Source organism: Bos indicus x Bos taurus, chromosome 5 (assembly GCF_003369695.1).
Source record: "Bos indicus x Bos taurus breed Angus x Brahman F1 hybrid chromosome 5, Bos_hybrid_MaternalHap_v2.0, whole genome shotgun sequence".
Classification (NCBI taxonomy): domain Eukaryota; kingdom Metazoa; phylum Chordata; class Mammalia; order Artiodactyla; family Bovidae; genus Bos; species Bos indicus x Bos taurus.
Genome location: NC_040080.1, coordinates 42,567,723 through 42,593,896, shown reverse-complemented (window position 1 = coordinate 42,593,896; position 26,174 = coordinate 42,567,723). Strand labels below are relative to the sequence as shown.

At 38.6% G+C, this 26,174-nt stretch overlaps 1 protein-coding gene across 7 annotated transcripts in view; it reads right to left on the bottom strand.

The window, feature by feature from the left end:
- BICD1 (BICD cargo adaptor 1) overlaps positions 1-26,174 on the bottom strand; it is a 253,436-nt gene that overhangs the window by 66,311 nt on the left and 160,951 nt on the right. For all 7 annotated transcript variants that reach the window (XM_027541683.1, XM_027541678.1, XM_027541679.1 and 4 more), the window contains exon 3: positions 5,965-6,117. In XM_027541683.1, the coding sequence (XP_027397484.1) occupies positions 5,965-6,117 (153 nt within the window). The remainder of the gene's footprint in view (positions 1-5,964; positions 6,118-26,174) is intronic.

The window sequence follows — 26,174 nt, the reverse complement described above, 5'->3', positions numbered from 1 at the left end:
CTACCATACAACTGTGCTTATTTCACATGCTAGCAAGGTAATGCTCAAAATTCTTCTAGCAAGGCTTCAAAAGTATGTGAACTAAGAACTTCCAGATATACAAGTTGGATTTAGAAAAGGCAGCAGAACCGGAGAACAAACTGCCAACATCCACTGGATGATATAAAAAGCAAGAGAATTAAAAAAAAAAAAAACACATACTTCTGTTTCATTGACTATGCTAAAGCCTTTGACTGTGTGGATCACAATAAACCGTGGAAAATTCTTAAAGGGATAGGAATACCAGACCACCTTACCTGTCTCATGAGAAACCAATATGCAGGTCAAGAGTCAACGGCTAGAACTGGACAGGGAACAACGGACTGGTTCCAAGTTGGGAAAGGAGTATGTCAAGGCTGTATATTGTCACCCTGCTTATTTAACTTCTATGCAGATTACATCATGCGAAATGCCAGCTGGATGAATCACAAGCTGGATACAAGATTGCTGGGAGGAGTATCAACAACCTCAGAAATGCAGATGATACTACTTCAATTGCAGAAAGTGAAGAGGAATTACAGAGCTTCATGATGAGGGTGAAAAGGGAGAGTGAAAAATCTAGCTTAATCTCAATATTCAAAAAACTAAGATCACGGCATCTGGTCCCATCACTTCATGGCAAACAGAAGTGGAAAAAGTGGAAGCAGTGGCAGATTTTATTTTCCTAGACTCCAAAATCACTGAGGATGGTGACTGCAGCCAAGAAATTTAAAGACGTTTGCTCTTTGGAATAAAACTACAACAAACCCAGACGGCGTATTAAAAAGCGAAGACATCACTTTGCTGACACAGATCCATATAGTCAAAGCTATGATTTTCCTAGTAGTCATGTATGGATGTGAGAGTTGGACCATAAAGAGAGGGCTGAAGTATTTATTATTTTCAATTGTGGTACTGGAGAAGACTCTTGATAGTCTATTGCACTGCAAGGAGCTCAAACCAGTAAAGGAAATCAACTCTAACTATTCATAGAAAGGACTGATGCTAAAGCTGAAGTTCCAATACTCTGGCCACCTGATGGGAAGAGGGGACTCATTTGAAAAGACCCTGATGGTGGGAGAGATTGAAGGCAAAAGGAGAAGAGGGCGACAAAGGATGAGATAGATGGTTAAATAGCATCACTGACTATATGGACATGAATTAGAGCAAACTCCGGGAGATAGTGAAGAACAGGAAGCCTCTCGTGCTGCAGTCCATAGGGTTGCAAAGAGTCGGACACAACTTAGTGACTGAACAACAACAACAACAATATGGAATCTAGAAAAATGGTACTGATGAAACTATTTGCAGGGCAGGAACAGAGACACAGATGTAGAAAATGGACTTGTGGACACAGTGGGGGAAGAAGAGGGTGGAAGGAATTGAGAGCATAACATTGAACTATATATATTGCCATGTGTAAAAGAGATAGTGGGAAGTTGCTGTAAAACACAGGGAGCTCAGCCTTGCTCTGTGACGACCTAAGGGAGTGGGATGGGGGCTAGAGTGAGCGGGAGGCTCAGGATGGAGGGGATGTATGCATAGTTGTGGCCGATTCGCATTGTTGTATGGCAGAATCCAACACAACATTGTAAAGCAATTATCCTCCAATTAAAGATAAAGTAAAATAAATTAAAAAATATGGCTTCATAGAAAGCTACATCTGAAATATTGGTTAAATGAAATCAAACTGAATTGATTCCAGGGTCTCTTATGACATAATTACTTAATATAGAAAAATATCCCTAGAGGAAATATTCTTCATAATAAAAATATGATTAACTTGTTAATTGAAAACTATAGTTGTCAGTGCTCAAACAATAAATATTGAGTGCCTTAGTTCAGTATGTGAGACATGAGGGACATGGAATTTATTATTTCTCTCTCCTACCATCACATCTCTAAGAATTGAATATGATTTCCTGTTCCATGTTAGTCTTTCCTCTATGTTAACCGATACTGGGACGAGGCATATAAAACTAGCTACTTGAGTGACAATATGCTCCTGGAAGATAACACTCAACTAAAACAGCTTCCTCAAGACGCGAATCAAGACCCTCACTTTGTTGTACCTCCCTACTCAAAGCTATTATGTCATAAACTCTGTCTATCCCAACCACTTTCCCACCATGCAAGAGCCACCAGGTCAGATCCTCAAATCATACGAACATCCTTCCCCTGGACACCTCATTTTGAGATTCTGCTAAATCTCTATTGAGGTGATATCTTACTGCAAGAGGTCTAATTATCAGCTTTTTTTTTTATAATCAACGAATTTTTCTGATGGTTTGTTGGGGAAATGACAATTGATACCTTCATATGACTTCTGCTTATTGCACTTTCAGATATTTGGGTTTGAAAAGTATAAAGGTATAAAGCATATTTAATATAAAGCAAGGTCTGGTTTTATTTCAGACAAAGTGAAGTGAAAGTTGCTCAGTCATGTCCAACTCTTTGCGACCCCATGGACTATCCAAGGAATTCTCCAGGCGATCTTCCCAACCCAGGGATCGAACACAGGTATCCTGCATTGCAGGTGGATTCTTTACCAGCTGAGCCACAAGGGAAGCCCAAGAATACAGGAGTGGGTAACCTATCCCTTCTCCAGCAGACCTTCCCAATCCAGGAATTGAACCAGGGTTTCCTGCATTGCAGGCGGATTCTTTACCAACTGAGCTATTTGGGACATAGACCCAAATGTGAGGAATGTGGCTAAAGTTTTCAGAGTCAACTCTTTGGTGTTCCTATACTTCATAATTAGGATCACAAATAAAAATTGACATGGTTAATAACAACAATCTTAAATTTTAGTTTCCTCTCTAAGCTGACTTGTGGATGTAAGATAAAGAAAAAAAATTTACTTATTCTTTAACAATTATTTAATGCCTACTGTCAGAGAAGGCAATGGCACCCCACTCCAGTACTCTTGCCTGGAAAATCCATGGATGGAGGAGCCTGGTAGGCTGCAGTCCATGGGGTCGCTAAGGACTAAGCGACTTCACTTTCGCTTTTTACTTTCATGCATTGGAGAAGGAAATGGCAACCCACTCCAGTGTTCTTGCCTGGAGAATCCCAGGGACGGGGGAGCCTGGTGGGCTGCCGTCTATGGGGTTGCACAGAGTTGGACACGACTAAAGCGACTTAGCAGCAGCAGCAACTACGGACCAGGCCCTGTTTTAGGTGTTATGTTGTAATGAAGAGAGCTAGAAACAGACTATAAAATATGGAAGCTACATAGGGAGTAAGGAGTGCTATTTAAATAACTATTTAGAAAATAATCTATTGATTGTTTAGTTCTTAGAACTAAACACTTCACAATCCTAGCAGCTTTGCTATTTAGGGAAACCTCAAACCAGGCTGGAGGAGTATATTGTGTATAGGAAACTTCGGTACAAAGCAACATTCAGACCAATTCTGAAAGTGAAAGCCAGCCATTGTTATGTATTTGAATGCTAAATTCTGTAAGTAAAGGCCAATAGGAAGAAAAAAACAAAATCAGCGTTTTGTTAATTAGGAGAAACATGTGGTACTACAGTGCTCTCACTTGTTAAATAAGCCAGAATGACCTTTTGCATGGAAAATGATTTTAAATTAATTAATTCAACACTTAACTGGGAAAATTACCATATTATATCTAGAAAATAAAATTTAAAAGATGCAAATATTTTCCTGTTTTTTTTTTTTCCAACTTCTGAGTTAAGCATTTGATTTCCATGTTTCAGTTACTCATGGGAGGGCATGAGTAAACAGTAAACAGTAATCAGCCAGACTCGTAGTACAAATTCCCATAGAAACAGCATCTGGGCTAATGAATCCTCACAGGATACCTTGGCAGTCTTTCAAGAATACCTAATACTGGCCTAAATTAACCTCCTGAGGACATCAGTCTACCACGTGCAGTGATGGGTTCCCTACAGTGCAGATGGGTGCTCTCACACTCCCGCCCCTGCAGAGAGCTGTGAGGGCTTTGGGGATCAGGGGAAATGACCACTTTCTTTGCACTTCAAGTCCTCTACATTCTTCATCAGTAACAAAAAACCAAAACAACAAAAAATACCTTTCTTATTTTAAGACATTTCTGAAAAACATTTTTTTTTTTTTTTAATTTTCTAATTTTCTCCACTGTGAGCTTACTGACCTCAGCCAAATCAAGACCTGGGACCTCAAGTACTGCCAGCCTCAGCACACACAATGATTCAGTGCTTAAAGGGAAAGGAATGAGGTAAAAACACATGGAATATACAGGTAACTCTTTTTTAATGGTCTAGAACCACCCTCTGCACTCCTTAGTAGACATCTTGCTCCCCAACATTAGGGGAAAGTGGCAATGATGGGAAATCAGATTTCAATTGTGTCAATACATGGATTTTTTTTTTTTCCTTCTGGATTTTACCATTCCCCTCTTCATCTTTATATCTATCAAAACCACACCATTGTCCCTCAGTATCCATAGGGTATTGGTTCCAGGAGCTCCCACAGATACCAAATTCTGTGGCTGCTCAAATCCCTTAGATAAAGCAGTCACAGGATTTGCATATGACCTATGCACACTGACACATCTTTAAATCAATTCTAGACTATTTAAAAATACCTAATACAATATAAATGCTATGTACCTGGCAGTGTGAGACAAATTCAAGTTTTGCTTTTTGGAATTTTCTGGAATTTCTTTCTTTTTTTTTTTTAAAGAAAAATTTCAATCTGTGGTTGGTTGAAACTGCAAACATAGACCCCATGGATCAGTTTTAGAAGGAGATACTAACTTGGGAAGGGAGAGAAGTGGAAGCATACATCTGGACCGACCTCCGAATTGACAGAGAATCCTACCTTTTGGATTCTGAATTCAGCCTAGCACAGTGTCTGGTGCAGTTTGTTGACCTGATCTGAGAGCTTATGACAACATTTAGACCAGAATAGGGCTGTGGTGGAAAAACCACCTTTGAAAACACCTTGAAATCCAGCTTATCTTTGCTTAACTATCTATAAATTTTACTCATAAATAAATCCTACTAAAAGTACAGATTCAAGAATGCTATTACTAATAGCTATACACATATACAATACAAATTCGCTTAGTCGTGTCTGACTCTTTGCGACCCCATGGACTGTAGACTACCGGGCTCCTCAGTCCATGGGATTTTCCAGGCAAGAATACTGGAGTGGGTTGCCATTTCCTTCTCCAGCGGATCTTTCCAACCCAGGGATTGAACCCAGGTCTCCCACATTGTAGGCAGACGCTTTACCGTCTGAGCTACCAGGAAAGCCCACTAATAGCTATAACAAACCACAAAGCAAACTGATCAGGAAAATTAAATGATTACGTTTTCTAAGCCTCATTACTCACAAAATTATTCAAATGTACACATGCAATCTTTTTTGTCAGGTTACAGCAGAACAAAGAATTTAGGCATCTTCTTTTTCTTATAATGTTTTTCTTACTGATTTACGTTTCATAATACCCCTCCTTGCATGGTTTGAAAACAATTTACGAGAGAGAGAGTGAAAGAGATAGATTGCAGGGAAACTTTAAGCTTGTATTATAAGTTTAAAATAAGGTTTTTAATAAGTTGTCAGGTTAGATTAATTACAACACATTTAGCTTACTCCAGAAATAAATTAACATATAACTAAAGAATAAAGTAAATTTTTTCTATCCAATAAAGTTTTTTGGTAATTATAGTACTTCTAGGTTTGCCTTTTAAATTTTAGCTAAAATAGGAGAGTTGGGAAATTTCAGCACATAATTAATGTTGGGAGATTGAGGCAAACTTCAACAGTTTATTTTCTGATAAAGTCTCCCATATTCCTATATGATTTCCTTTATAGATCAGAATTTTAGTATAGAGACTTAAGAAGGTTTAAGATTTAAGATTAAGAAGGAAGAAGATTTAAGATTTCAGAAGGTGTGAATCCATTTGGAGTGCAACCAAAAATCTTAAACCTCACCTGGTTCTGTTTTAATGTGGACACCAGTTTCTGCAGCGTGATGTTTTCCTCCTCTAGTTCAGTGTAGTCCTGAAGGAGACGGGCCTCTCGGAATTTATATTCTCGGATTTCATCCTTCATCCGTATTCTTTGTAGCTCCCCCATCTCATTGTTCTGAAACAAGAGAATAAACAGTAAATACAAAAGTTTCTTACAATAGATTTTAATAAGTGTAGATAAAGTCCTGGTAGTTAATAATAATAAAAATATCACATGGAGTGTAAATTGGTATTGGTACCATCTTTTTTTGAGTAACAATTTAAAATCTGTCAAACTTTACAAGCACATACACATAACCCAGCAATTCTAAAATCATTCTTAAGCATACTTTCTTAGACATAAACAAAAAGAAAAATACAGTCATACATACTTACACAAAGAATAGGAAAAGTTTAAATATTTGCCAATAATAGGGAACAATGAAATGATCATGCATCCTTTAGTGGAAAATATAAAATTATTTAAAATAATTTATTTGAGAAAAAGGAATAAGTAGTAGTTTTATGCACTAAAATGGAAATTTAGCCACCATATATTTAGAAAATTATAGATTAATATGCTTCGCAAGTGGCACAGTGGTAAAGAATCCACCTGTCAATGCAGGAGATATGGTTTGATTCTTAGGTCGGGAAGATCCCCTGGAATGGGAAATGGCAACCCACTCCAGTATTCTTGAAAGGAGCCTGGCAGTCTACAGTCCACTGGGTTGCAAAGAGTCAGACACGATTGAACATGCACACATGTGTGTGTGCACGCACACACACACATACACACGCACACATGCATAAAACCACCAATTTTCCTAACTTTGATGGGGGAGTCCTTCTACAAGTTTCAAAATCTCCCAACTAAAGCCACATGGCCTAATTCTGCCTTGCTCCAGCTACCCTGGCTTCAGCCACAGAAACTTCTTTCTGCTCCCACAAGATGTTGAACTTGGCAGCTCATTCCTGCCTTCAGACTTTTGCATTTCCCCTCCCAGACTCCCTGCCTCCAGATCAAGGTGCCATGAGCCTCTCTGACAATGTGGTGAAGCTGACAGACCACTTCTCAGAATATTTTAAAGGGCACTGAACGAGTTCAGATCTTCCAATGCCAAAATATGGCACTTTGGTATATTGATTATTTTGAGCTGAAGGCATTTGACAGACAGCAGATTCAGGAAGGGTTCTCTTCCCTCTCCTTTTCTACATAAAAGCTGGACATGAAATTTCCCTTGGAAAGGTGCCTTCTTTGTACTGGAAGAGAACACTCATCGCCAGAGACTGGGAGTCAGTGCCAAAATGGACCTGTGCAAACAGACCTACTAAAATGATCTTCCATTAGTTCCGTCTAGTTAGTTCCTAGTCACTGTCCCATGATATACTACCCCCAGTCCAAGCTCCTTTGTCTTCTCATATCCCCATAATTTATCATTCTTTGTGCAAAAAAGGTATATAAGTTTTTGGGCCTAATGATTTCTGGCCTTCATTTTCCTTTTGAAGACTCCCATGTACTTGTAAAAAAATTCAATACATTTATATACTTTTTTTCTTGTTAATCAGCTTTATGTCAATTGAATTCTTCATCCTAGTCACAGAATCTAAGAAGATAGATGGAAATTTTCTTCCCTTACAGCATAAAAGACAACATTATAAAGGACACTGACTATGTTAAAATTAAGTTAATATAGTATTTTATAAAATTATGATATGGTAATCAGGTAGATTATTTATGGTAAAAAGAAAGTGTTAGTTGCTCATTCATGTATAACTCTGCAACCCCATGGACTGTAGCCCACCAGGCTCCTCTGTCCATGGAATTCTCCAGACAAGAATATGGAGTGGGTAGTGATTCCCTTCTCTAGGGGATCTTCCTGACTCAGGGATGGAACCTGGGTCTCCTGCATTACAGTCAGATTCTTTACCATCTGAGCCATTAGGGAAGCCCCAGATTATTTATGGTAGTGGCCCTCAATTAATCATACTTTCCTGTGGTCACACGCAGTACAGTCTCCTTTCAAGCCAACCCTGAACTGGCCTACAGAATGCAGTGGAAGCCTTAGCCTTAAAAGGCCTTGAAGCTATTGTTCTTCCTCTCTTGGAACTCCACCACCACGTGAAGAGGCCCAGGCTAGCCTGCTGGAGCATGTGCCTCAGCAAATAGTCAGCACCAGCTGCCAGGCACGGGAGTGAGACACCTTGAATTCTTCGGCTCAGATGGCTGCCAGATGATGGCTGCCACATGAGTGACCACAGGCTAGTTGGTAAAAACTGCCCAGCTGAGTACAGCTTGAATATCTGATCTACAGAATCATGGGGTATTATTTTAAGCCCTTAAATTTGGGGTGATTAGTAATACATAATTGACACACTAATACATGTGACTCTTTATTAATGGAATGTATAATCAGATCTAGTGGTAGATCTAAGAAATATATTTTCAAAGCAATGATGATATTTAAAGATTCTACAATATGATGTGGTATGAAAATATACAAAGTAACGGTGTTGCTAATGCTACTGAAGTTTGTTGCCTACATTCAAACAGAAGAAAACGTTAAATTTTAGTCTGAGTCTAGAGAAAAAGGAGATGTAATAATTTTTCCCTCCAAGTTTACAGGTCTTCTGCATTTGATCCACAGATTCCCTTGACCCAAGTTAGGAAACTTTTCTGCTTCTATTTGTCATTTAGGTCTCAGTTCAAATGTTATTTCTTCACAGAGGCCTTCCCTGAACAACTCCCCCACCTCTGCCCTTCAGTCTCCCATATTCTTACATGATTTCCTTTATAGATCAGAATTTTAGTATGGAGTAGATATTGAAAAAATAACTGTTGAAAGAACAGCACTAAACATTACTTGAAATTAGTAATTTACATACCTTTTACATTTTTAACATCTGAATATAATCAATCTTTTCTATAGTGTTGCTCATGTGTCCCTAATACCTGACATATTTTAGGTCTTTATAACCATGGAATGAATAAACAGGTGTACAAATAGCTGAAAACAAGATCTAAAAAATATTATTGTAGGGATTATGGTTTTCTTCTGGGTTCTTAGAGCAGGGAACAAAGTGAGAAAACACATTTTCAAATAAACATACCCAAATCTGTGAAATCTGTGAAATGCCTTGACTTGTTACAATTCTTCAATATACTGTCCAGCTATTTGGAGGCAGAAACATTACTTTATTCCCTGCTCCTTGAAAAATACTTTAAGCATACATGTTCAATAAGTATAGAATGAAAAACAGTAGAGTTTGGTGGTAAAGCCAAATTACAATATTTTATTAAATTCTTTTATTTTGTAGAAATAGGAAATCTTAAATAATATTTTTCTGTATCTTTAAAGGTTTACCATTAACTGAATGATTTATAGTTATTTAGTTCTCCTCATTTATATGCATGAACATATGAGGAAGCTAACAAACTGGATGCTAGTCATTTACATAAAATTATAGACAAAAATTCTATAAAATGTGACTGCATACAATGTAAATATAATGCCCAGGAAATCTAGCTCATATAAACTCAGAATTAACCATAAAATCTTACATAGTAAGACAGTAAATGTAAGGACAAATTTAAGGCCATGGCAAAGCTAATAAGGGTCACCAACAAATAACTCATAAGACAGCGAATGAAAACTTCTGATGTTAATTAAGGAAAAGGAAGAGCTTGGTGTGGAGACCGTTAAATTGAAAGACTTTCTAGCAATAAAACAGACATAAGACCCAGAGGAAGAAAACTGATCTCATTTATTTTGCTAGAAACGCATGTTTTTTTGAATTGCCACAGTTAAATTTTCAGGCAATGCTTCCACAGCAAATTTAAAAATTTGCTATGTTTGTTTTTTGCATACTCATCATCCACTCATCACTGACATTTTTTTTTTTTCTTTCTGGGATAAGATGATGCTGAGCTCTACTAAAAACCCTTATCAAGAATAATTAGAGTGAAGAAACTAAAGCATGAGAAAGTAGAGAAAATGGCATAACCAGGGAATACTCTAGGCTTTCACCTCCAAAGACCTGAGTCCCAGCCTCTTCTCAGAGGACAGGGGAGTCCCTGAAATGTTTGGGGTAGACGATCCTCATGGTTTGCATTGTACTTGACTGTAGCAGCATTCTGAGGGTTTTCTTTTGATTAACGTTAAGAGGATTTCTTTTTGTGGGAATAATAAATTCCCTCTACTATTGGCCAGAGATATGAAAATATAAGCACTTATTACTACACAAAGGCTAAAAAAGTGTAAACACTAACAGTGCCTTCCAGGTCTATAGCTCTTAGCTTTTTATAACTTAATTATATTCATTGTCATATTAGATCTCAATAATAGCTTGTGTGAGTTGGGTGACAAGTTCTTGCCCACAGCTTACTCATCTGTAAATTGGGCATACTAATACTTAATATTATATGGTAGTTATGAGAATTTAATGATATAATATGGGGAAATGAGCAGAGATGCCCAGCACACAGAAAATTTCCCTAACAGTGGAATATGTGCTTCTACAGAGAGACATTCACGTCTAAAGGCTGAGAGCAATTATTATTATTTCTAATTACTCCTGGATGAGTCAGGGGTAGCTTTATAATGGACATAATATTTGACTAGAACCTTGAAGGACAAGTAGAGTTGACTAAATGGTAAAGAGGTGGATGAACCTTCCAGTTCAAAGTAAACTTTTGGCCAAAAGGAGAGTATTATTTGTGTTGAGGACAATACTAAAATAGCCAATAGCCAGAGTGAGCATTCCTTAGGGCACCAGTGAAGCTGGAGCACTGACAGAGAGAAAGAGAAGACAGAAATTCAGGAAAATCTAAAAAAGCTAATTATTTTCAGCTTATGTCTACATTTGGTGTTATTTCATAAAATAAAATGTTAAATTACCGTCTAGTGTGGTTAACCTATGAGGTAGTAGGAGGAACCAAAATATTTTCATTACTTGGAATCTTTCAAGTTCTTTACTAGGCTGTGGTTTAGGAAATAGGGCAGTTTGGTATGGTTGGTGCAAAGTAACGAGATAGACTTTGCAGGAAGTTCTATATTAAACAAAGGAATTTGGGGAATCATCAAAGTCTTTTAAACAAAGTCGTCATGTAACAAGACCCATGTCTTGAAAAGTCACTCTGAGAGGTGGGAAGGTGGACAGGAGAACAAGCTAAGCCATCCCCTAAAAGTCAGCATGAGGAAGAGGATAAGGAATATTGAGGAACATCTCAGCATGAACAAGACTTGGGCACTGACTGATGTAATAATAAATGAAAGAGGAAGAAGAGTAGAGTGAAAAAACAACGGCCTAATAAGGATAACAGAACTGTAAGAAAGGAAGAAATTTTACAACAAAGTGAACATGAGAGTTAAAGACTTGTCTTCTTAATAATTACATGTAATATTAATTTGGGTAGTCAAACCAGGAATTTCTGGATCTGTGAGCGGAGTGAGGAAGACAACTGGAGAGGGGAAAGAATGGGATATGCAGTACTGACTTTCTTACTTCTCTCCCATAGAGTTGCTGCTGATGGGGAGTTCTGGCACTTCAAGACCTTAATATTTATTTTCCTTCTTTTGGCCAAAAATTAACTCTTCTCTTGCTGGTGAGAGGAGTGGATGACAGTTCTTGCCTGACCTCTCATGTCCTCAGCTTAGGTGATTTGTTCTCTGTCCCACATAATGAATAACTTACTTCATATTTTTCTAAATCATCTCCAGTTCTCCCCAGAGGAAAGACATTCTTCCATCAAAGTTTGTTATGCTTTTATCTCCAATGTTCTCATTATCTTCAACCCTGTGTTTTTACTTCCTTCTTTACCCATGTTTGATTCCACTATTATCACATACTGTCTTTCAAACACATTTTACTCCCTTGCATCTCTCTCTCTCGAACACAGAACCCAACTTTCTGCCTTGTTATGCTCAAAGAAGGACAGAACTGGACAAAATACAGATCCATGCCCTGTGGTTTCAATTACAACTCATGAAGAGGTAGTGGGATGTGGTGGTGAAGGGCCCTGACTCTGGACCAAACTTTCTTGGGTTCAAACCCATGCTTCAACACAGTAACTTTGGTCAAGGTTACTAATTCTCTGTGCCTGTTTCTTTTCCTGTCAGGGGAATAACCTCCATCTGTTAGGTGGATCAGAATGGTGCCTGGTATGAGTGGTGGATTAAAAAAACAAACCAGTTCTGAATCTCTCAAACAAGCCTTCAGTTCAGTTCAGTTCAGTCACTAAGTCGTGTCCGACTCTTTGCGACCCCATGAATCGCAGCACGCCAGGCCTCCCTGTCCAACTCCCAGAGTTCACTCAAACTCACGTCCATCGAGTTGGTGATGCCATCCAGCCATCTCATCCTCTGTCGTCCCCTTCTCCTTCTGCCCCCAATCCCTCCCAGCATCAGAGTCTTTTCCAATGAGTCAAGTCTTCACATAAGGTGGCCAAAGGACTGGAGTTTCAGCTTTAACATCATTCCTTCCAAAGAAATCCCAGGGCTGATCTCCTTCAGAATGGACTGGCTGGATCTCCTTGCAGTCCAAGGGACTCTCAAGAGTCTTCTCCAACACCACAGTTCAAAAGCATCAATTCTTTGGCACTCAGCTTTCTTCACAGTCCAACTCTCACATCCATACATGACCACTGGAAAAACCATAGCTTTGACTGGACGGACCTTTGTTGGCAAACTAATGTCTCTGCTTTGAATATGCTATCTAGGTTGGTCATAACTTTCCTTCGAAAGAGTGTCTTTTAATTTCATGGCTGCAATCACCATCTGCAGTGATTTTGGAGCCCCCAAAAATAAAGTCTGACACTGTTTCCACTGTTTCTGCATCTATTTTCCATGACTTGATGGGACCTTAGGCATTCTTTATTGGTCATTCATAAACATATCCACAGTGTGGTAAGTTCCCAGCTTCTCTCTTCCTACGATCAGTCTCCTCTATCCTGAGAATCTTGCCTCATGTTTACTTGGGTTGGGGGTGGGACAGAAGATAAGGAGGTATGGTTCATATTCCCATTCTCATTACTTTCTTCTAAGCTACTGTACACAGTTTAAAGACTAAATCCAGTCTTAAAGAAACTCTAACTTTTACATCCATATTTCAATTTCTATAGTCATGATTTTTTTTTCAATCCGTTCCAATGAACACTGCATCTGCTCTTGTCAAAGTCATCAATAACTTCCATGTTGCCACTGGATTTGGGGGCCATGCCTGTGTTTTCCTCTCACCCCACTCCTTCAACAGCGTTTACCACTCCCTCCTTTCTGAAACTCTTTCTTTATGCTATTGGCTTTTCAGACATCTAAACTCTAATCTCACTGGCTGTTTCTTTGCAGTTCTTTCTGACTTGCTCTTCTCCTTCTCAGCTCAACCTCTCTACTGTTCAGTGTACCAAATCTATACTGAGCCCCTCGCTTTTCTGACTACTCTCCAAAGGTAACCTCATCCAGGGCTCTGGCTTTAAATATACCACCGATATGCTGATGACTCTCAAATCCCTACCAGGGCTAACAGAACCCTACTGGACCTGATTCTTGCTTACTTAAAGTGCTCATCCTATAGCTTTCTCCAACAAACACATCATGCCCCTGCTTTCTGAGCTTCTGATTTCCTAACCATCTCAAGCTGGGTCCTGCTTTAGAGTCCTTGCACCAGGTGTCTCCTCTGCTTAGATTTCCCTCTTTGTTCACACTTTTTTTGGTCTCTTTATTAGGATCCCAAATGTCATCTCCACAAGAGATGACCATTGAATCTAAAGTACCCAATAGCTGCCCAGTCACACTCACATAACCCTGTTTTAATGGTCTGAAAAGTGTTTATCACTATTTATTTGTTTTCTGGGTATTGGTTATTTTTCCTTCACTAGATGTCAGAAGGACCAGATGTCCTTCACTAGTTTTCAATAATTGGTCCCCATGTACCTCAGAACCCAGGGAAGTACGTCACTTATGGTAGTCATATCCCACAGCTCAGACTCATCACTTCCAGCCTGGGGTGGATTGGTGGTAATTGTGAAGAAAGTTGGGAAGTCTTTGAATGGGTGAACTTAGCTGGGTATAGCCAAAAAAGTACAGGTATATTTGTACATTTCATATATGTGAGTTTATAGATTGGAAAAAAATGCTCATCTACAAAGCAAGCCACAGGTAAAATTCTCCAGTGTTTAAAAACCCTTTTAATGACATCCAATCCATGTATATTTATACTTTATTCCATCTCTGTAGAAATTTGTAACAAGAAAAGGGTTTGATAAACATCTATAGATGTAGATGCATAGGACTGACACAACTTATTATGTAATCTCTCTTAAGAATGGGTATAATCCATGAGGGACATTGACACTGTGATGTCTTTGTGAGATCAGCCAATAACAAGCTGATAGACAAAGAGATCTTTTTCCAAAATCACAATAAAGGAAGACCAGTTGCTCTATCAGGCAGTCATGTGGGCTTCACAGTCTTCAGGAGAGCTATCAGTGAAGAAAACGAGATGACCAGAGCACCATACAGACAGCATCTCCAGGTGCAATCCCGACTAAACAACTGGGAAATAGCTAGGAAAAACAAACAAGGTGAGTTTGAAATGTGGCTTAAAACAAACAAGCTCAGTGAGGAAAAAAAGCACGTAACAAGATTTGCCATGGCTGGGGAAGAGAAATAGAGGAGAGGATTACCACTTTAGGACAGCACTGTCCATTAGTAAGCTCCACATGAGGCTAGTTCTGTGCAGGGTTACTGGAATATTAAAGTTACACGCATCTTTTTTCTGCTAGACTTCTCAGAGCCCTTGATATGCTAACATGCATTGAGACTTTCTAAGAGTAAGATGTGATATGTAGCATTTGCTAAATTTTTTTGACCACAAGATCTTTGCCTTTTAAAAGGAGCATTTTGATCAATCCACAGACCAAACCACTGAAAACTGTTACACTAAGGCAGTAGAAAATGACAGTACCTATACAGTTGAGTGGGGTAAACCACCAAGCTCTTTACAGCACAACTCCAGATTCCTTCCAATTGCCAAGCACTGAATGGATCATCAGATTTAAATAATGGAGATTAAAAGGAGAGGAGTGAATAGGTATGAAAAGGGGTGAGACAAGATGATCAAGTATACAAGAGTAATATAGCTATAACAAAGCAAGACTCTGTAATCCTCACTTTGAAAGTACCTGCAAATCTTGTTCTGAAGAAAGTGGCTTCATCAAGAGTTATCTATTCTAGATTGAATTTGAAGCAATATCAGCATCTTTCCCAGGGGATATCAGCCTCCATTAGAAGTCAAGGACCAGCCATCTCACAAGCAATTCACATTTCAATACCTCATTTTAAACATTCTTCTTAAGCAAAATCTCGACAGCAACATAAAATCCACCTTTTTAGTGTAAACATTTGAGATGGCACAAAATAAATAAGAGATGACTGATTTTCTTATACCCTGATTTACCATTTTCTCCTTCTTTTACTTGTATAAAAGGACATTAAAATAATACAGATATTATTTTAATAGCTTAATAAACATTTACATTGCATCTTAATTGGGTGGAAGATGTGTTTTACAGAACTTTTTGTGTAAAAATTTGTTTGGTATCAACTTTATTAAAGATGTAATTCACATACCTAAAATTCACTCATTTAAAGCATACAATTCAATAGTTTTTAATACAGTCACAGAGTTGTGACCATAACCACACTCAATTTCAGAACATATTCATCACCGCAAAAAACAAATTCCAGGGACTTCCCTGGCAGTTCCAGTGCTGAGGACTCTGCGCTTTCACTGCTGAGGGCACGGGTTCAATCCTCAGTCAAGGAACTCAGATCACAAAAAGCTGTACAGTGAGGTAAAAAGAAAAAAAATATTCCATGTATTTTAGCTATTGCCACTCCCATCCCCTCTAGCCCAAGGCAACCACTAATCTACTTTTTATTTGCTTATAGTCTTTTGAGAGACTATAAAATATTTAACTGCTGATAAAATATCTTTTTTTTTTGCAAAGTTGATATGAAACAGTGCAGTCCTTACCCCTCCGTCCCCATGTCCTTTGCCTGCCTTTGTCTGTAGAAAACTTTAGTCAAAGAATAAGTTTAATCAGAGAAATGAAAAATACAGAAACAAAGGAAAACAGTCAAAGGAGACCAAATAATAATGTAGTCACTAAGCATAGTCAAAGACCTTTAGTTCCTTCTCAAGGGTTATAGATAATATTCTGAGCCATATCCCGTGAGCTGTCTTATAGATACTAAAACACCAGGGGGAAGAAGTTAACTATATAATAAACAGACTGTATCCACGACATCAGCTGCCACAATTCCGAGAACTGACCTCAGAGAAATGGAAACAAATGGACCTGAAACTGAAGATTAACTGTACCTAAAACAACCAAGATCATGCTGGTCAAGCCACAGATGATCAATTTGAAGATGACTGTCAGAACTGACTGTACTGTTTCTGCATATGTCCCCTCCTTCTGTCTATAAAAGCTCTTGCCCCAGTGGCTGCCACTGGGGGGAAATCAGCCTTTGGACAGATGTCCGCCCTCCTCCCTACACCACCTGGAGGCATCTGAAATAAAGCAAACTTTCCTTTCCACCAACTTGGACTGTCTATTGGCTTTTGAGAGGTGAGCAGCTGGACCCTCCACATTCTTTCAGTAACAGATAAGAGTTTTCCTGCAGCATGAATATTCCACATGATATCAGCAAATTGTGCTGATATCTGGCAGTGTTCAGTATGATATGGACACTGATAGTGTCCAGTACATATCAGATCCAGTAACAGAGATACTATGTTTCACAAAGTAGTATGCTCATTTGAAGTTCACTCAAGGAACTGTTGCTGCTGCTGCTGCTAAGTCACTTCAGTGGTGTCTGACTCTGCTGCTGCTGCTGCTAAGTCGATTCAGTCATGTCCGACTCTATGCAACCCCATAGACAGCAGCCCACCAGGCTCCCCCGTCCCTGGGATTCTCCAGGCAGGAACACTGGAGTGGGTTGCTATTTCCTTCTCCAATGCATGAAAGTGAAAAGTGAAAGTGAAGTCGCTTAGTCATGTCAGACTCTTAGCAACCCCATGGACTGCAGCCTACCAGGCTCCTCCGTCCTGTAAATTACTTTTTAATCAGTGAAAGTGTGGCTTTGAGAGGTGGGTATTGCAATCAGGACATACTGACTCATTTTGGAATGAGCTTTTGCAGATATTAAAATACTGGGATCTTTTCTTCTTTCCATACTCAAACTTGAAGTCAGGAAACCATGATCATTTCCCAAAAGAGTCTAGTTACCTCTTACTTACTACTTTGGTTTTTCTTTTTAAAATTTCTCTTTTTTTTAATTTAACGATGCAAAACATCATAATGAATGATGGTATGACAGTTTTCTTTTCTGATAGTATCTCCTTATAATTATGAATATCCATGCTGCCCTGATTACACAATTATTGTAATAATTTATTAAATGGAAAAGGGAAATTTAGGGAAAGGGAAATGTACACTAAACAGATTTGAAATTTAGATTGTGCAATAAACATCAAGGCTCAATTGACAGATATTCCAGAGATAGTTGGATCTCTAGCACCTCACCTATTTCACCTCAACTTCACAGACTTTCTTGTGACCTTGCTGTAAAGAATAGAATCAATAGTTTCAAAATCACTGAGTATAATAATTAATTTTAGTTTCCATTTCCAAGGGAACACCCTATATAAAGATTTTTAATGAGAAGAAAGACCATGAAAAGGAAAGAAGTGAACAAAAGTGGAAGTAATGGTATGTATTTAAAACAATTTTTAAAAATAGCAGTGAACACTGAAATAAAAAATTAGAGGAATGAAAAAGAAGAAGGGATTGAAAAATGACAAAATGTGAGATAAGTATCAGGGGGATAAAATCCTGAACAGAAAGGGAGGTATTGATGCAATTTATAACTTGATTGAAAGATACAAGTTAACCCTTCGGGGGGCTGAAGGTTATTAGAGACACTATTTTTATTTATTCCTTAAGTATGTGCATATAGTAGAGGCTGATTGATTCATCCAGATAGTTCTGAAACTTTTACAGGGTATCTGACTGGTCTGATTTACTTGCTTATTTTTGTTAATATGTGTGTGTGTGTGTGCGCATGCACACACATGTGCTTGGCCACTCTGCCATGTTCGACAATTTGCGACCCTATGGACTGTAGGCCACCAGGCTCCTCTGTTCATGGGATTCTCCAGCAAGAATACTGGAGTGGGTTGCCAATTCCTTCTCCAGGGGATCTTCCCCATCCAGGGATTAAACCTGGGTCTCCTGCATTGCAGGCAATTCTTTACTGTCTGAGCCATTATAAAGCACCTTTATTACCCAGGAAACAAATAACCCAAACATTGGTAATAAAGAAGAAAATTTAAACTAATAGTGAATATAGTTACTCAAATGAAGTTTTCAATATATAGAACAGTATGAAAAATAACACCTTCAGAAAAACAACTATTTTACAAAGAAGTGGGTGGTAGAGTAAAAATAGCTCTGGACCTGGATTTGAATGCTAGCTTACACCAAAAAATTTCCAGGACTTTCAATTTTCTTACCTCTAAAAACATAAAAATAGCTTTCTACTTCACTCCAGAGTAGTCAGAAATAATGAGAAAATATTTCTAAAAGCACTTTGTAAATTGTAACGAGCCATCCTACATCCTTATTAAGAGGTAGTTCTTTTATCGGGGAGCACATATATACCTGTGGTGGGTTCATTTTGATATATGGCAAAACCAATACATTATTGTTAAGTTAAAAATAAATAAATAAAATGAAAAAAAAAATGGTTTCTCAAAAAAAAAAAGGTCAGTTAAACGCTTTTATAGAACAGTGTTGGAAATTCTTCAGAATTTCTTTATCAATCACCATTTGAAGATTCTTAAAAAAAACCCCATCAACATGTAGATATGCTTCTAGCTCATCATATGAATAATTTAAAATGAGGAGATACTGATTTCAGACCCAGAAATTATAAAAATATATGCAATGAATAAAAATCTCACTCTCAACTTTTTCCATCCCTCCAACCTGCTGTTCTTAGTATCTCATGTATATTCGCAGTTTCTTTACATTTTGCTTATTTCAAACTGTATCTACAAAGCCAACTTGTTCCCACATGAGAATGAACATGGTTAACATAATTATATAATGGACTAATCATGATAAAATTATTTATATATATGTATATGTGGCATATATATACATATATATCACATACACATTTAGTGATATACATACATATCACTAGAATCCGTATCTCGTATAGCATTCTTCAGTTACAAGCTAGAATTTATTTATTTAATAAGCACTTATATAATGTTTACAATGTGCCAAGACCATTCTAAGCACTTCAGAAATATAAAACTTTTTAAACTTTTAGTCTCCATAACAACTCTATGAAGTAGAGCCCATTATAATCCCATTTTACAGCTAGGCTAATGGAGGCATGGGTAGGTTATATAATGATTTCCTCCAAGTTCAAGAATAAGTGCAGAGTCAGGAGTTCAATCTAGCTCTAGAACATGTATTCTGAACCATTAAAATCTGCTTTCTTCTTCTTTTTAAAAATGATGTTTTTTAATGTGCTGCGCTGGGGTCTTAGTTGCATGCTGTATCTTTAGTTGTGACATGTGGACTCCTAATTGAGGCATGTGGGATCTAGGTCTCTGATCAGGGACTGAACCTGGGGCCCCTGCACTGGGAGCATGAAGTCCCAGTTACTGGACCACCAGGGAAGTTCCAAGCCTAAAAATGGCTTATTAAGTGAACTGTTGCTTGAATGGCTTATGATGGCTATTATGAACCAGATTATTGTAAATTCTCTAGGATTTAGTTTCCTTCTATGAAATAAGGAATGAATAGAAATTCAAATGCCTCAGTAAATTTGCTCCATTTTATAACGTTAGTGGATACTATTTCTGAAAAATAAATTATTTTATTATTTTCAACACATAACTTCTTGCAAAGAACTGATTCTAGAGATAATGATGTAATAGTACCAAGAGATGCCCAAGTTTTGACCATTCATTGTCTATTAAGTTTCAGAGTAAAACCTCTGACTGCTAAAGCAAAGCCATAACCTTGACCCTGACTGTTACAGTGTCTCCAGAATCTTTCCCTTCCAAAGGCTTTCAATATTCTGGGCATGTGAGTACTATAGGCTAACTAATACTACAGGAATTCTGCTGTATATGTGCTTATTAAAATGTAAGTTCAAAACCCTGAAGTATCTTAAGATGCCCGGCATTCTGCTTTTCAACATTTATATTAAAAGTCTAAGAAATTCGAGATATATTTTTTTAGGTAATTATTAAAGGTGATCAATTTGCTACCATTGCAATCTACATTAACCTTTCGAAAAGATGTCTCCTTACCAACATCTTCCTGGTACTGGCTTTTCCTTTTGTTTTGAAATAAGTGGAAACTGAACTTGGGAAAAACCTAGAGAAAGGAATTTTGCTATGGCAGGAGTGATAACTTGAGAGACAGGTGAAGACCTAAGTAGTGAAATTTAAAACTGGTAAGGTCCAGGTGAGAGGGAAGCAATACTGGCAAAGAATATGGACTATTGTGTAAGGTTGGGGTTAATCGGTAGTTAAAGTTCACTCTTTGCTCATCTTCAGAGACCCCAGACAACTGCAACTGACCCTGGCCCCTAATAGGATGAACTAGTGACTAATTAGTGACTTACCAGTGACTTATAATGTGCTGCTTAAACCTGAAACTCCCTTGACACACACTCTACTAGTTTGTCTCCATTACTTACAGAACATTTATAAGCTGACGATTGGTACTTGGATCCATAAGTTATACTGTCTAATTTTAGCTATTTATGAGCAGCTGGGTATAAAAGACTCTTCTGTAAAACTATATGAAAACAGGTATCGTGTGTGTATCTTAGTGCTTCACAACCTGAAAACAAAACACATCCAGTGGTATTAAGAAAGGGCCCTGCAGCTGCGCTGGAAGTCTCAGACCTCTGACTGTTTCCTCTCCTCTGCTGTACCTGTTCTTCAGTTGATCAAAGCTGAGGGAGAGCGGAATAAGTCATCCCAGTATATGCCACTTTGGAACGTGGATTATTTTGAGCTGAAAACCATAGGGATCCAGCAGACTTAGGAAGAGCTTTTAATCTGCCTCTTACTTGTTTAAAAGAATTTAGATCGAGGGCTTAAATCAGGAAAACAGCTATTATCAGATGTAACTTTTTGTATCAGAAAGACTTGTCTGCATGGTGCAGCAAACATTTGTTCATCAAACATTTGCTCTTCTAATCTTCTGTGAATTGTCTGCCTCCCCTTTGAAGTTCCAGACCCATAATTCCTCCTTCTGAGCTCAGGATGGTACAGAAGCTTTGATTATCTGGCTTCCAGGGAGTCTCATATTTTATGGCGTCTCCTTATGTCTTTCTTTTTTTTTAGGGATGATCTTGATCACTGCCTCCTGTACAATATCACGAACCTCTGTCCATAGTTCTTCAGGCACTCTGTCTATCAGACCTAATCCCTTGAATCTATTTGTCACTTCCACTGTATAATCATAAGGAATTTGATTTAGGTCATACCTGAATGGTCTAGTGGGTTTCCCTACTTTCTTCAATTTCAGTCTGAATTTGGCAATAAGGAGTTCATGATCTGAGCCACAGTCAGCTTCTGGTCTTGTTTTTGCTGACTGTATAGAGCTTCTCCATCTTTGGCTGCAAAGAATATAATCAATCTGATTTTGGTATTGACCATCTGGTGATGTCCACGTGTAGAGTCTTCTCTTGTGCTGTTGGAAGAGGGTGTTTGCTATGACTGGTGTGTTCTCTTGGCAAAAATCTGTTAGCCTTTGCTCTGCTTCATTTTGTACTCTGAGGCCAAACTTGCCTGTTACTCCAGGTATCCCTTGACTTCCTACTTTTGCATTCCAGTCCCCTCTGATGAAAAGGACATCTTTTTGGGGTGTTAGTTCTAGAACATCTTGTATGTCTTCATAGACATTGGTGGTTGGGGCATAGACTTGGATTACTGTGATATTGAATGGTTTGCCTTGGAAATGAACAGAGATCATTCTGTCATGTTTGAGATTGCACCCAAGTACTGCATTTCAGACTCTTTTGTTGACTATGAGGGCTACTTCATTTTTTTTTAAAGAGATTCTTGCCCACAGTAGTAGATATAATGGTCATCTGAATTAAATTCACCCATCACAGTCCATTTTAGTTCACTGATTCCTAAAATGTCAATGTTCATTTTTACCATCTCCTGTTTTGACCACTTCCAATTTACCTTGATTCATGGATCTAACATTCCACATACCTATGCAGACTTGTTCTTTACAGCATTGGACTTTACTTGCATCACCAGTCATACCCACAACTGGACGTTGTTTTCACTTTGGCTCCATCTTTTCATTCTTTCTGGAGTTATTTCTCAACTCTTCTCCAGTAGCATATTGGGCACCTACTGACCTGGGGAGTTCATCTTTCAGTATCATATCTTTTTGCCTTTTCATACTGTTCATGGGGTTTTCAATGCAAGAAGTACATGCCAGCAAATTTGGAAAACTCAGCAGTGGCCACAGGACTGGAAATGGTCATTTTTCACTCCAATCCCAAAGAAAGGCAATGCCAAAGAATGTTCAAACTACCTCAAGATTGCACTCATGTCACATGCTAGCAAAGTAATGCTCAAAATTCTCCAAGACAGGCTTCAACAGTACATGAACTGTGAATTTCAGATGTTCAAGTTTGATTTAGAAAAGGCAAAGGAACCAGAGATCAAATTGGCAGTATCTGCTGGATCATCGATAAAACAGGAGAGTTCCAGAAAAACATCTATTTCTGATTTGTTGACTATACCAAAGCCTTTGTGTGGATCACAAAAAACTGTGGAAAATTCTTCAAGAGACGGGAATACCAGACCACTTTACCTGACTACTGAGAAATCTGTATGCAGGTCAAGAAGCAACACTTGGAACTGGATATGGAACAATGGACTGGTTCCAAATTCGGAAAGGATTATGTCAAGGCTGTATATTGTCACCCTGCTTATTTAACTTATATGCAAGGTACATCATGTGAAATGCCGGGCTGAATGAAGCAAAAGCTGCAATCAAGATTGCAGGGAGAAATATCAAAAACCTCAGATATGCAGATGACACCACACTTATGCCAGAAAATGAAGAAGAACTAAAAGAGCCTCTTGATGAAAGTGAAAGAGGAGTGAAAAGTTTAGCTTAAAACTCAACATTCAAAAAGCGAAGATCATGGCATCTGGTCCCATCACTTCATGGCAAATAGATGGGGAAACAATGGAACAGTGACAGACTCTATCTTCTTGGGCTCTAAAATCAGTGCAGATGGTGACTGCAGCCATGAAATTAAAAGACACTTGCTCCTTGGAAGAAAAGCTATGACCAACCTAGACAGCATATTAAAAAGCAGAGACATTACTTTGCCAAAAAAGGTCCATCTAGTCAAAGCTATGGTTTTTCCAGTAGTCATGTATGGATGTGACAGTTGCACCGTAAAGAAAGCTGAGTGACGAAGAAATGATGCTTTTGAAGTGGGGTGTTGGAGAAGAGTCCTGAGAGTCCCCTGACGGCAAGGAGATCAAACCAGCCAATCCTAATAGAAATCAATTTTTTGACACTGTGTAATTGCTGCAACTTCAGGAAAAGCCAACAGAAATAGAATTGAGACTAGGAGAGCAGAGTGCATAATTATAAGTTCCAGCAACCATCCAGAAAGATACTGCACAGAAAACAAGGTGCAGACCCCCTTGCTCATACCCTGAACATTCAGATGAGAGTAAGCTGCTCAGTCATGAGAAGGCAGAGCATACTAGTCAGTCCTGAAAGGAAACAGAAGTGTCAAGGCTACAAGCTGCATCAGAAATTTTTGCCTTCCTAAGAGAGTACTCCAAGGCATTTTCATTTTTTTCACACACTCTGTAGCAGTAAGGAAATTTAGAATATTTTTCTATAAGCTTCATCTTTGCAGATAAGACTTCTAAAACCAAATCAGATCAGATCAGATCAGATCAGTTGCTCAGTCGTGTCCGACTCTTTGCGACCCCATGAATCGCAGCACGCCAGGCCTCCCTGTCCATCACCAACTCCCGGAGTTCACTGAGACTCACGTCCATCGAGTCAGTGATGCCATCCAGCCATCTCATCCTCTGTCATCCCCTTCTCCTCCTGCCCCCAATCCCTCCCAGCATCAGAGTCTTTTCCAATGAGTCAACTCTTCGCATGAGGTAGCCAAAGGACTGGAGTTTCAGCTTTAGCATCATTCCTTCCAAAGAAATCCCAGGGCTGATCTCCTTCAGAATGGGCTGGTTGGATCTCCTTGCAGTCCAAGGGACTCTCAAGAGTCTTCTCCAACACCACAGTTCAAAAGCATCAATTCTTCAGCATTCAGCCTTCTTCACAGTCCAACTCTCATATCCATACATGACCACAGGAAAAACCATAGCCTTGACTAGACGAACCTTTGTTGGCAAAGTAATGTCTCTGCTTTTGAATATGCTATCTAGGTTGGTCATAACTTTCCTTCCAAGGAGTAAGCATCTTTTCATGGCTGCAGTCACCATCTGTAGTGATTTTGGAGCCCAGAAAAATAAAGTCTGACACTGTTTTCACTGTTTCCCCATCTATTTCCCATGAAGTGGTGGGACCGGATGCCATGATCTTCGTTTTCTGAATGTTGAGCTTTAAGCCAACTTTTTCACTCTCCACTTTCACTTTCATCAAGAGGCTTTTGAGTTCCTCTTCATTTTCTGCCATAAGGGTGGTGTCATCTGCATATCTGAGATTATTGATATTTCTCCCAGCAATCTTGATTCCGGCTTGTGTTTCTTCCAGTCCAGTGTTTCTCATGATGTACTCTGCATATAAGTTAAATAAACATGGTGACAATATACAGCCTTGACGAACTCCTTTTCCTATTTGGAACCAGTCTGTTGTTCCATGTTCAGTTCTAACTGTTGCTTCCTAACCTGCATACAAATTTCTCAAGAGGCAGATCAGGTGGTCTGGTATTCTCATCTCTTGAGGAATTTTCCACAGGTTATTGTGATCCACACAGTCAAAGGCTTTGGCATAGTCAATAAAGCAGAAATAGATGTTTTTCTAGAACTCTTGCTTTTTCTATGATCCAGCAGATGTTGGCAATTTGATCTCTGGTTCCTCTGCCTTAAACTAAGGCAAAATAAAACAAACATTTGAATACCATTCACTTAACAGAAATTCAGTTTATTTTATAAATATCTGAGAGATATACATACATTGAATAAATATATCCAATAATATTTTATCTTCTCAGTGTGTGTGCGAAGTCACTACAGTTGTGTCCAACTCATTTTGATCCTATGGACCATAGCTTTCCAGGCTCCTTTGTCCATGGGAATCTACAGGTAAGAATACTGGAGTGAGTTACCATTTCCTTCTCCATGGGATCTTCCTGACCCAGCAATCCAACACAGTGTCTCCTAAGGCTCCTGCATTGCTCCTTACCACTAGCACCACCTGGGAAGCCCTTCCTCTTGGCAGGTGAAGGTCAATAGATTCTAAGTCTTGTGGTTTTCTCTCTTTTATATAAAAGTAACAACTGCTTTGTTTTCACTGTTTATTTTACAATCACTCAAAGTGTATTTTTCAATTACAGTACTACTGAAGTGGAAAATCTTGATTATTTAACATTTTAATAAAAGTTGTTTTCAGTTCAGTCAGTTCAGTCTCTCAGTCATGTCCGACTCTTTGCAACCCCATGGACTGCAGCATGCCAGGCGTCCTTGTCCATCACCAACTCCCAGAGCTTCCTTAAACTCATGTCCATAAAGTCAGTGATGCTATCCTACCATCTCATCCTCTGTCATTCCCTTCTCCACCTGCCTTCAATTGTTCCCTGAACCAGGGTCTTTTTTAATGAGGCAACTCTTTACATCAGGTGGCCAAGAGTATTGGAGCTTCAACTTCAGCCTCAGTCCTTCCAATGAATATTCAGGACTGATTTCCATTAAGATTGGCTGGTTTGATCTCCTTGCAGTCAGGGGACTCTCAAGACTCTTCTCCAACACCCCACTTCAAAAGCATCATTTCTTCAGCACTCAGCTTTCTTTATGGTGCAACTCTCACATCCATACATGACTACTGGAAAAACCATAGCTTTGACTAGATGGACCTTTTTT